At 48.0% G+C, this 13,002-nt stretch overlaps 1 protein-coding gene across 1 annotated transcript in view; it reads right to left on the bottom strand.

Moving 5' to 3' along the window:
* Nucleotides 1–13,002, bottom strand: part of LOC142299118 (transmembrane protease serine 11D-like) — a 165,354-nt gene that overhangs the window by 62,336 nt on the left and 90,016 nt on the right. The window contains exons 4-5 of the mRNA XM_075341811.1: nucleotides 5,340–5,479; nucleotides 1,104–1,171 (exon numbers count right to left, since the gene is read on the bottom strand). Coding sequence (XP_075197926.1) covers nucleotides 1,104–1,171; nucleotides 5,340–5,479 — 208 coding nt within the window. The remainder of the gene's footprint in view (nucleotides 1–1,103; nucleotides 1,172–5,339; nucleotides 5,480–13,002) is intronic.

Below are 13,002 nucleotides of genomic sequence, written 5' to 3'. Positions count from 1 at the left end.
TACTGTTATGCATGGTGTGCACAATCAACAGAGGTGAGTGCAACGGCCCTGCTTCCCACTCTCTTTCCCTTAGTTGATTGATACACTCATGGAGCGTTTCTTTTTGTTTCATTTGTATCTTTAGCGGATAGGTCATCAATGTCTGATTGGTGTGGCTGAAACACCCGAAACCCCTGCCAATCAGCTGTTCCGGATGTTAGTGGCAGGCGGAACTGCTTAGATGTTGAGCTACACAACACAGGTCCGTTAATGGAATAGTGGTCGTGACTGCTGACTACTGCACATTTGCACCCATTGGTTTTAAATGGGGGCCGTATGTGCAGTGCTCCGCCATGGCCACTATACAGTTGATGGAGCTGTACTCTGTAGCTCACAACTAAGCAGGTCCGGCTGCATCCAGCACTGTGAACAGCTGATTGTTGGAGGTGCCAGGTGTCGACATTGATGACCTATCCTATTGCTAAGGCTAGTTTGACACTTGCGTTCAGCGCATTCCGTCACTATGGAGAATAGCGAAGTCCGTTAACGCACTGCGCTATTCTCCATGGACTTGTATGGACGACGTACTGTAACGCAAGTGTCTGCGTTGCATCCACTGAATGACGCAGCGTCGTTATTTTGACGCTGCGTCGGGAGGATGGAACGCAGCATGTAACTTTTTTTGCGCTTGGCGGAGTGTCAAAAAAACGCAACCTGCAGGAATCCGTTAGAATGCGTCATGGTGGCGGATTCCGTTAGAATGCGTCATTTGACGGATTCCGTTAACGCAGCTGTCTTTACACAACTGCGCATGCTCAGATGTGTAAAGACAAGGAAAAAAAACTACAACGGATTGCGTTATTTTGTACGATCTGTAGCATGCATTGTGCCACTATATGCAACGCATCCGTTGCATGCGTCACCCAACGCAATGCTACGGATCCCGTCCAACGCTAGTGTGAAACTAGCCTAAGCCATCAGTGTTAAAGTCATGGACAACCTCTTTAATTCTTTAATCATAGTACAATTATAGTTCTCCTAATTTTCTGATTTTGTACTTATGGTATACAAGGTAGTAATAAAAGACTATGCAAGTTTTGAAGGGGTTATAATGCATGCTGTACCTTAGTCTGACCACCTGTGATCTCTTGTACTGATTTTTGAGTTCTGAATTATTAAATGCAGAGGTAACCTGGAAGAAATACAAATGCATGTTAAGTTACTACTATTAACATTAGTTTTAGAAATAACCAGAAAAACATGATATCATAATCTCCTTTCAGGATATATATGTTGTGGAAATGGATTGTTATGCAACACTACGACAGGAACTTTATTATTAGCACAAATGTTAATACACAACCTGAAGATTGATTAGAACGTTTTTTTTCAACTGACCGAAACCTTGAACTTTTTTGCATCAACTTAGTAAAAAAAAAAATAAACAAAAAACCCCAAAACAGAACTGTTGTTTTTTGGTTATTTACCGAAAATAAATTAAATTAAACACAAGCCACTAATGTAACCTATAGCATGCACGGCCTCATACATCCCAATTAATGAAAATATAAAAGTCTCAAAATATTACAAAACAACTCAACTTTTATTTTTAACCAAGTTTCATTTTTGCGTTCTCCTTTTGTTACTCATTCTACGTTTTATTTTTCTGATGACATAGTCATAATTGTATAGGATTGTGTGTTGCAGAATCAGTTGTATTTTTTAATTTATTTGACCATATAATGTGCTGAAAAATTGGAAAAAAAAATCCAACTTCCAATTTTACCTTCGTCTTTTGGATTTTATTTTTACTAGAAACATGTTTCTTGAGGTCAGTACAGTACTATTTTTTTTTAATTATTTTAGTGGCAGAATATACAGTAAATCTGTAAAAAAAAAATAAAATAAGTGAACATACGACAAATAAAATTTTATATGTCAAGCTTTAGTTTTTTTTACTGGTAGATTTGGGGGTACATACAAGTTTTTGACTGCTTTAGCTTATACTTTTTGTAGGAAAATTACATTTCTGATGTTTTGGGTTTTTAGTTCTTTGCGGAGCTCACTTTGTTGGTTTAATTATATTGCAATGTAATAGATCATACTTTTACGGGTGTGATGGTAACAAATATGCAGCATTTAAGTAGATAAGCAGCAATGATCGCAGCTGACTCTAATCGATTCTATTATAGATATGGAAAGTACTCTGATCTTGATCCCAATCTACACACCTCCACCATGATGAATATATATAAATATAAATGCGATATCAGTGTAATCATACTGACCCTCAAAATAAAGCCATACAAACATCCCTCAACAAAAAATATTTTTTTTTAAATTTCTTAAAAGGGTTGTCGAATACTCAAAATCCCTTTGTAAATATCAGTTTGTAACCCCTAACCAATTTTGTTATTTGCTTTCTTATGAAAATCTCTATTATTCTCACTATACAGGTAATATGTGTTTTGTTTTGTTTTTACTTCCTGTAACCTTTTATTTGAGGGCAGTATCAAATAGTACATTACAGAAAGCAATGTTGTCAGCTTACCTCCTCTGGTTCTCTGGTGTCCAAGTAGCAGCCTGGACTTCGTTTGGGCAACCTATGAAGACAAGCAAGAAAATAGATCCGGCGCTTGTAAGGAACCAGCTTGAAGTAGTTCATATAGAATATCCAAATTTATTTAGAAAAGTTGCAAATAAAAATACTGGACAGTCATGACTACCCCATTGTAGGACTAGATGGTCCGTGGGGACAACGCGTTTCTGCCAACCTCTTGGCCTTAGTCATGTACGTATGTGATATATATATATATAATAAAAATTATGCGCTGATCCAGCAATGATTAAGTAGAAGCAGGATGCTCATAAAAATATCCAAAATTTTAGCAGGCAGCAGGTTTAGGTTAGGACTGTGAAGAAGGCGGGTGCCACCGCCGAAACGCGCAGTCCCATCTGCATTTTTTGCCTGATGATACCAATTGTTCCTGTACCTACTGGGCCTTTGTATTTTTAACAGAATTTGGTAATAAAATTTTGGATTATTCTATCAGCATCCTGCTTCTACCTAGTCATTGGTGGATCAATGCATCGTTTACTCATGCATGAGAAGGATGGACTCCCAGTCCTGATCCATGCAGAACTGAAGTAATCAGGTGAGCTGTGGACCCAGGTGACGGACAAGCTGAGCCGGCTTTTATTTACTACCTTTGTGAATATATATATATATATATATATATATATATATATATATATATATATATATATATATATATATATATAATATAATATATATATATATATATATATATGTGTATGAGCGCATAATGAGATTGTGTCTGTCTCAAATTTATTTGTGTTTTTTTTTTCTTGGTGTTTTTTTTTGGGGTGTTTTTGGTGTTTATTCGTATTCTTGGAAACATTGAACAATAGTTTTTGTAATATTATGGAACATCTTTGCAGATAGTATTGAAATGGACAGTTGATAATTCTCACGTAGATAATATGAATTGTATATATAATGTGATCAGATATATGAGGTATATTTGCGGTATATATGGAGCATAGGGAAGTTTCCAACACATAAGACCTGGTTCTAGCTTCACAGGTTTCACTTGTCAACTATGTTAATTATGTTAATGAAAGTTTTTTCAGATGTTTTTCATTAGCCTGTCAGTATCTATTATATCTGTTTTTTTGGTCAGTATAGAATTATAGAAGATTAAGGCCAAGTGATTGGCAGAAACGTGTTGTACCCACTGACCATCTAGTCCTACAAGGGGATAGTCATGACTGTCTTGTACTTTTCTAAATAAATTTGGATATTTTATATGAACTACTTCAAGCTGGTTCCTTACAAGCGCCAAATCTATTTTCTTGCTTGTCTTCAAATGGTACGTTACATTCCCCTTCTATCACCAACATCCCCCAGCAAACAAGGCATCGGGGTGCGGCACTGGTGTCATTCTCCCTGCTTCTATCACTGCACCCTGATGACGTCATGCTTCAAATAATCAAGCTGCGGGCTGGTGGTCACAAAAGTGTCGGTGCTGCATTCACCTTTCCCACAGCCTCTATCACCGCAATTTATTCCAGATGTCATCAGGGGGTAGCAATGAAGTGCACTTAGCACAGTTTCTTTCGTCATCACAGCACCAGCCCTTGATGATGTCCTGGTCCTGGCAGAATGATAGCTGGGAGAAGTGACAGCAAGATTATCCTCCTGTGACACCCCATTTGAGGCTCTCCTCAAACAAAATATCTGCGCTTGAATGCTGAGCTGTCTATAACCCCACCTACACCACCGATTGGCATCTTTTTTCTATTCACAGTGTACCCAGAAAACTGCCAATTAGTTGTGGGGGTGGGGCTATATAGAGCTCCTTGAATATGGAGGACAACATACGGTAGCAGCAGGTTTATTAGTTTATTTTTTTGAAACCTACAGCAACCAGCCCAGTTAAGGGGGCTTTACACGCTACGACATCGCTAATGCGAACTCGTTGGGGTCACGGAATTGGTGACGCACATCCGGCCGTATTAGCGATGCCGTTGCGTGTGACACCTATGAGCGATTTTGCATCGTTGCAAAAACGTGCAAAATCGCTCATCGGTGACATGGGGGTCCATTCTCAAATATCATTACTGCAGCAGTAACGAGGTTGTTCCTCGTTCCTGCGGCAGCACACATTGCTCCGTGTGACGCCGCAGGAACGAGGAAGCTCTCCTTACCTGCCTCCCGCCCGCTATGCGGAAGGAAGGAGGTGGGCGGCGGTTCAGTGACGCTTCAGTGACGTCTCTGTGACACTGAACGAACCACCCCCTTAGAAAGGAGGCGGTTCGCCGGTCACAGCGACGTCGCCGGGCAGGTAAGTATGTGTGACATGTCTGGGCAATGTTGTGCGGCACGGGCAACGATTTGCCCGTGTCGCACAACAGATGGGGGCGGGTACCCATGCTAGCGATATCGGTACCGATATTGCAGCGTGTAAAGTAGCCTTAAGTGATACATTGCTGGAATCGGAGTCTCTGTCTCTACATTATGCTGCTGTCATATTACGTGGCAAAATCCGGTGGCAGATTATTATTATTTTATTATTATTTATTATTATAGCGCCATTTATTCCATGGCGCTTTACAAGTGAAAGAGGGTATACGTACAACAATCATTAACAGTACAAGACAGACTGGTATAGGAGGAGAGAGGACCCTGCCCGCGAGGGCTCACAGTCTACAGATTCCCTTTAAAGTGTCAGGAAGGGGTTAACAAGGAAAATAGATGAAGGTCCACATATAGACACAATTATGTCCATTTTGTAATAGAATGTCAAATAGCAATATTGTATATCAAAATGACTTACAAATTCTTCAATCTGAGCAGCCATAGTCTGGAATGCAAGGCTGCTAATGTGAAGATACTGGTCTGTAAAGTTCAAATTTAGGATCCTAAAAGAACCTTTGTAGTAAGTGTGCTTGATGGTTGACGACTCATTCGCTGAACCTATGGAAAAAGTACGATTATTGGTTACATTTCTAATTTAAAACTTTCAGCTAAACAGCTGGTACCAAAAATACGATGAAAGAAGTTTTTTTTTTTACAGCTGATGAAATTAGATTTTAAAGCCAATTACTCAAAGTACCGTTTTGGACAAGATGAAAAAAAAAATTAAAACACCGATAACGCTTTAAAGCCTCCAGAATGGTGGGTTCAGGCATTTGCCACAATAGAGGCTGTAGCTCAGGATAAGTATAAGATAAGTAGATCAATGGGTTCACAGTTACTTAAAGGGGTTATCCAGGGCTTTTTTTTTTTTTTTTTACTATGGGCTTAAAAACTATCAGGCAGGTAGTTGCCAACTACTTTGCAGTTCGACCGCTCCTGCCGGTGATTTAGAAGCTCCATGTCAACAGAACAAACAAAAGAAAAGAAAAACAGAATACAAACAATACAACTTTATTAATTTACCAATAAAAGCAACACGTGACTAAAACTGGATGCAAGTAATAAAGACGTAGCAAGCACACGGAGGTACCAAGAGATATACAGTATATATACTGTGAGTGTGTGTGTGTGTGTGTATATATATTTATATATATATATATATATAGAGAGAGAGTGTAGATAGCAAGCAAGGTATCAGTGTAAGGGAACGCCCACACGAGCGTGAAAATCGGACGAGTGCAATGCGAGAAAATGCTAGTGAATGAGGAAAAGCAGATGGTCAGCTTTTCTCGCATCCAGATTCTGGATGCGAGAAAAGTAGCAGCATGCTGCGATTTGATTCAGAATACGTCCAAGACTCGCCAATACAAGTCAATGGGTGCGAGGAAAAAACGGATGTCACACGGACGGCACACGGACCATACGACTGACATCCGTTTTTCTAAATACAATCCTATCATGTATCACAGAACACTGTAAATGCTCTTGTACATGACTGTAAATAAGTAACAGCTGCTGAGGAAAAAAACGGATTGCAAACTGACAGTACACCAACAGCACATGGATGACAAGTGAGAAATGAGAATAGGACCGTTATTTCATACGTTCGTGTGAGTCCAGCCTAAGGGTAAGAACGCACTTTGCTTTTTACCTGCTTTTTTGCTGCTTCTTCAACTGCGGCGTTTAATGCCAAAATGGATGTGTTCTGCTTTTCAAGCATAGTCTATGGGAATTTGGTTTTCTAAACCGCACTATGCAGTTCAAACTGCAGCCTTTTTGTGGCAGAAATTAGAGCAAAAACTCAGCTTTGCAGTGCAAAACCCAAATGGCAAAAACAATTGACATTTTAGAAAACCAAATTCCCATAGACTTTGCTTGAAAAGCAGAACACATCCATATTGGCATTAAACGCTGCAGTTGAAAAAGCAGCAGAAAAGCAGGTAAAAAGCAGGTAAAAAGCAAAGTGCGTTCTTACCCTTAGGGCGGCTTTGCATGTTGCGACATCGCACGTGCGATGTCGGTGGGGTCAAATCGAAAGTGACGCACATCCGGCGTCACTTTCGACATCGTACTGTGTAAATGCTAGATGATACGATGAACGAGCGCAAAAACGTCGTTATCGTATCATCGTTGTGTGTCGCCCTGGGCAAGCCAGGGGACATAGGTCACGACACCACCACACCCCACACTCCAGGTAGGCACATCACAGCTAACCTACAAATCCTTGTTGCCTTCCTCCAGGAGTCTGATGATGCACACCAGGGGGTGGGCCAGGCGGTTGGCTCCGCCCACCTAGGAGCTCACAGCTCTGGAGGCAGGAAGAAACCAGGCAGATAGAGAGAGATGAGCTCAGGAGATAGCTCAGGGAGGAGTAGGAGTGAGGAGCTAAGTAGAGGAGTTAAGTGAAAGTGAAAGTAGTAAAGGAGGAAAGCAAGTAAAGTGACAGAAGAGAAAGACAGCCTGAAGGGTCCAGCTTTGTGAGGGCCAGAACAGCAAGGTCAGCAACGGCGGTGACTGTCTGGAGGGGGACCGTTTGGAAGTTCCTGGAAGGACCCCGTTGGCTGTGTGCCCGGTGGTCTGGAGCAGTGTTCCGAAGGACAGTCAGCACCAGGGCAGGGGCCTCTCGGACCCCGGCAAGGCTAGGAGTCGCCAGATTTGCCAAATCCGTCAGTGACGGGGACGCAGCTCCCCCAACAACCAAGTCCCGAGTGAAGGCAACAGCCCAACCTGAACTGGGGAGACACCGCCACCGCCAGGGCACCAGTTTCCCCAGGGCCAGCGCCTGCGGGCAAAGTGTAGAGCTCCTCCGGCCCAGATTGCAGCCGGGGAGCGGGTAACCGGAGGGAATCCACCGCTACCATCAGTCAACACAGGTGCAAGGAAGAGAGACATCACCGTCACCTACCGGGAGTGCAGGTGCAGCCGTCTGTGGGACCGTCCTACCAGCCGTTGGTTTACCGTACAAACTGTGTCCGTGTGTCAGGCTGAGTGAGTACCACAGTGCCGCAAGGCACAGCGCCGCCCCCGCGTCCCTGCGCCCTCCAGGCCCTACACTTTACATCTCATTGCCGGGCCCCGGGATCACCAACCCCTACCCACGGAGGGGCAACAAAACACCTGGCTGCTTCGCATCACCATCCCCGGGACCCCCATACTGAGCAGCGGTGGTGCAATCACCACAACCGTGGGTGGCGTCACGAACTATAGCAATCCCCACACCCAACAAACCCCCCTTTCACTCACGGGCGAGGAGTGTCGCTCGAGGAACCCGGGATCCGGCCCACAGCTCGAGCCACCAGGAGCAGCTGCCGGACCTGAGCAGAAGGGGTGAGCGCGGTGTGCTGACACCCTCCTCCCTGCCCGCGACAATTTGGCGTCACGAACAGGATCTTACCGCTCTGCCGTCAGGTAGAGGTGCGCCTTGTTACCGCCGGAGGCATCCGGCAGAAAAATTTCAGAAGCCGCCATCTTTGGCGCGAAAAGTTCCCGCTCGAGCGTCTTCTCGAGCAGTAGAGGCGCAAAGGCCAGAACCCCGCCCCGAGAGAGGAGGGGCCGGAAAGAGCGAAGGAGGACGGAAACAAGATGTCTGCGTCCGACGGAGCCGCTGGAGGAGCGGTGGTCGCAGCCGCAGCGGCACCCGCGGATGGGAATGGGCCTGCCCAGGTCCCGGCCGTACTGGCGGGAGGTGCCGCGGCCCCCGCGCTCGCTCAGGTCATGCCGTTTTCCTTGCCCTATGCGCCTGGAGCTGCCTGGCTACCGCGGTACGACGGGAAACCGGATGCCCTACAGGCCTTCCGGAAAAAGCTTAACCCGTTGCTAGAGCTGTACCCCCTGACTGATAAGCAACGTGCAGCGATAGTGCTAGGCCAGTTAACCGGTGTGGCGGAGCAGGAAGCGGAGACCTGGGCCGAGGGGGACCGGCTCTCTGTAGCCACCATCTTCGAGAAGCTACAGACTGCCTTCGAGACCCGGACTGAAGCTGAGCTGAGGATGCAGCTTTACCAGTGCCGGCAACGAGCTGGGGATAGCATTCGGGACTATGCTCTACGTCTGCAGACCGCCCTCCGCACGCTGAAGCGGGTGAACTCTATTAATGAGGCGGATAGCAACAAGATGTTAGTGGAGCAATTTGCGCAGGGGATGAGGTCCCCTGAGGATCGAAAACAACTCCGGCTGTGGGCCCTGGAACACCCTGATGTGGACTTTGCTGTGTTAAAGGAGCGGGCTATCAAGGCACTACAGCCCCCAGCTCCTGAAGTCCTGGAACCCGTCCCGTGGCCCGTCGAGACAGCTCCCGTTGTGGCGGCCCCAGCCAAACCAACCTCCTTAATACCTGCAGCCCCGAGCAGCACAGTGGAAGAACTGGCAGCCCAGGTCCGTCGCCTGGACGGAGACCTTGCCAAGATCCTTGCTGCGCTACAACCTCTGACCAGATCTCAGCCTCCAACGCAGATACAGCTTGCTGACAGTCCCGAAGATGTTCCCTGGATGCAGCGGAGAAGCGCTAACAACCCGCGGAGCAGACCCCCAATCTGCTACAAGTGCCGTAAGCCGGGCCATTATTACCGACAGTGCCCGTTAAACGAGCAACCCCTGGGGCCCCGGGCCAATCCTCAGGAGTAGAACACCGTGGCCCCCCGGACTGGCGAGACCGATATGTCGGGGCCCGCCCTATCATCCCCGTGGCTGTGGACGGCATACCAGTGATGGCTCTCTTGGACACTGGATCACAGGTAACTACCATACCGTACACGTTGTATCGGCAGTATTGGGCCACAGACGAGCTGGCGCCTCCAGACAATAGTATAAATTTGATTGCTGCTAATGGACTTCCATTGACCCAGGTGGGGTATAAACAAGTGGCTATGACAGTGGGGCAAGCTGAACTGCAACACCAGGGTATGATTGTGATCATGAATGAACCCAGTGATCATAACCCGAAAATAGTGCTGGGAACCAATGTGATGGAACACTGCATGGTTGATGTGTTGAACCTATTGCAACAGCTAGCCGCCACAGCGGCGGGGAGCCGGCAGAGGGCTGTGCAGCGGGAGATCCGCGCCCTGATGTACCGCCAGCATGTAAGCTCAACCGGAGGGGAGATTGGTGGAGTGAGAGTGATGGATGTTGCTCCATTGACTGTGCCCCCTAGGAGTGAGATGATGATTTGGTGTAGGGCAGCAGTAGGGCCTCAGGGGCGTGACTACCCTGCGATGTTGGAGCCCATGCCTTCCGAGCACTGGCCCACTGTAATGGCCGCTCGAGGGGTGGTGGATGTGAAGAAAGGGAGAGTGCCTGTGAGAGTGTTGAACTGTGGGGAGGAAGAAGTCAGGCTTCCCCGGTATGCCACCATTGCCAAGCTGCTTACCCTGGACCCTCACACTATCCATGAAGCCAGTCCATCCACACTCCCACCTACCATCAACACTCCCCCACCCCAGGGGGACACAAAGGAGTGGCACCAACAGCTACATGTAGGCACTGATGATACCCCTACACATCACAGGGCAGGGGTACACAGGGTGGTGCAGGAGTACGAACAGGTTTTCAGTAAGCACCCCCTAGACTTTGGGCGGATCAAGGGGGTTCAACACCATATTCCCACAGGTGAACATCCCCCTATCAAAGAGAGGTACAGACCTATTCCCCCTGCACATTACCAGTGTGCCAAAGATATGTTGAGGAATATGAAGGAGGCTGGGGTCATTCGGGACAGCTGTAGTCCCTGGGCCGCTCCGTTGGTACTGGTTAAGAAGAAGGATGGTACCATGCGGATGTGTGTGGACTACCGGAAGATCAACCAGATAACCCATAAAGATGCCTATCCATTACCTCGTATTGAAGAGTCTTTGGCTGCACTGAGAACTGCAAACTACTTCTCGACCCTTGACCTCACCAGCGGATACTGGCAAGTGGCCGTGGCCCCAGAGGACCGGGAGAAGACCGCCTTCATCACCCCGATGGGGCTCTGCGAATTCAATAGCATGCCGTTTGGGCTGTGCAATGCCCCCGGGACCTTCCAACGGTTGATGGAGTGCTGTCTGGGACATTTAAACTTCGAGACCGTCCTGCTGTATTTGGATGATGTGATTGTTTATTCCCAGACGTATGAAGCCCATCTGGAGCACCTGGCCGAGGTGTTCGCGTCCCTTGCCAAGTACGGGATGAAGTTAAAACCCTCAAAATGCCACCTGCTGAAACCCAGGGTGCAGTATCTAGGGCATGTGGTGAGTGCGGATGGTGTCGCCCCCGACCCTGAGAAGATCACCGCCATCCAGAGCTGGCCGAGACCAACTACCGTGAGGGAAGTAAGGCAGTTTTTGGGTCTGGTGGGGTACTATCGGCGCTTTATAAAGGGGTACACGAAGATGGCTGCCCCCATGCAAGATCTCCTCGTGGGACAGACCAAAGGTGGTAGACCCATTGGAACCCCACTGTCGTGGGAGGACAAGCATGAGGAGTCCTTTTGCCAGTTGAAAGCGGCCTTGACCGGAGAAGAGGTCCTGGCGTACCCTGATTATGGGCGCCCGTTCATCCTCCACACGGATGCCAGTAACGTGGGGCTAGGAGCGGTCCTATCCCAGGTGCAGGATGGGAAGGAGAAGGTGATTGCCTACGCCAACCGAAAACTCCGGCCGACCGAAAGGAACCCTGAGAACTATAGCTCCTTCAAGCTTGAGCTATTGGCGTTGGTGTGGGCTATCACGGAGCGGTTCCGCCACTACTTGGCAGCAGCCAAATTCACCGCGTTTACGGACAACAATCCGCTGACTCACCTGAACACGGCCAAGTTGGGCGCGCTGGAGCAGCGGTGGGTAGCCCGGCTAGCCAACTATGATTTCACCATAAAGTATCGAGCTGGTCGTGTCAACATAAATGCTGATGCACTCTCCCGGATGCCCCATTTGTCAGAAGAGGGGGGCGAGGATGACGACCTCGAGGAGATCGAGTTGCCTGCGTTTCACCAGCTGCCTACTGGGAGGGTACAAGTATGCCAGCAAAGGGTGGATCTGGACCCGCGGCCCAGTCAAGAGTGGCAGGAAGCTCAGGACCAAGCGCCGGCTGTTCGCCTTGTCAAGACTCTGGTGGAACAAGGCGCTATGGGAATAGACCCTGCCGCTCCAGCCGAAGCCCAACGCTTGTGGAAAGAACGGAAACGGCTTTACCTACACCAAGGGAGGCTGTGCCGTGAGCTGATCAACCCGAAGACCCATGAGAAAATATGCCAGGTAATTGTTCCTCAAGCTGATGTCGCTACTGTCCTGCAGGCATACCATGATGGTGCTGGCCACTTCGGGTGGAAGAAGCTGGAGATGCTGTTGAGGGAGCGGTTCTATTGGAGTGGGATGCGTGAATCGGTGGAAGCCTGGTGCCGAGAGTGTGGTCCTTGTACGCTGAGAAGAAAGGACGAAACTAGCCAGAAGGCACCGTTACATCCCATAGTCACCCATCAGCCGCTGGAGCTGGTCGCCCTAGACCATGTCAAGCTCACCCCTAGCCGAAGTGGGTACACCTACGCGTTGACCATGGTAGACCACTACTCAAGATTTATGGTGGTGGTCCCCGTTAAGGACCTGACTGGTCGAACCGCTGCTCGAGCGTTCCAGGCTTATTTTTGCCGGCCCCATGGGTACCCCGAGAAGGTGCTGACTGACCAAGCCCGGCTTTTGAAGCAGAAGTATTTCATGAATTCTGCCAGTTGTACGACTGCAAGAAGATCCGGACCACTCCGTACCACGCCCAAACCAACGGCATGTGCGAGAAAATGAACCACTTGGTCCTGGGGCTCCTCAAGACGCTACCGCTGGAAGAACGGAACATGTGGCCGGAAAAGTTGCCCGACTTGGTCGACATGTACAACAATATCCCGTCCAGCTCGACGAAGTGCACCCCCGCGTATCTGATGAGGGCTCGGCCTGGCCGCCTGCCGGTGGATCTGGAGATGGGGTTGGAGGCCCCAGAAGCGCTCCCTTCAACGGTAGAGTGGGAAAGCCGGAGGAGGGCACAGTATCGGCAAATCCAAGAGTATGTGGAGAAAAACCTCAGTCGAAGTCGAGAACAACAAGAGCACCGGTTCAATC

Source organism: Anomaloglossus baeobatrachus, chromosome 1, assembly GCF_048569485.1.
Source record: "Anomaloglossus baeobatrachus isolate aAnoBae1 chromosome 1, aAnoBae1.hap1, whole genome shotgun sequence".
NCBI lineage: Eukaryota > Metazoa > Chordata > Amphibia > Anura > Aromobatidae > Anomaloglossus > Anomaloglossus baeobatrachus.
The sequence above is the reverse complement of the archived record's forward strand: the minus strand, read 5'-3'. Positions and strand labels throughout refer to the sequence as shown.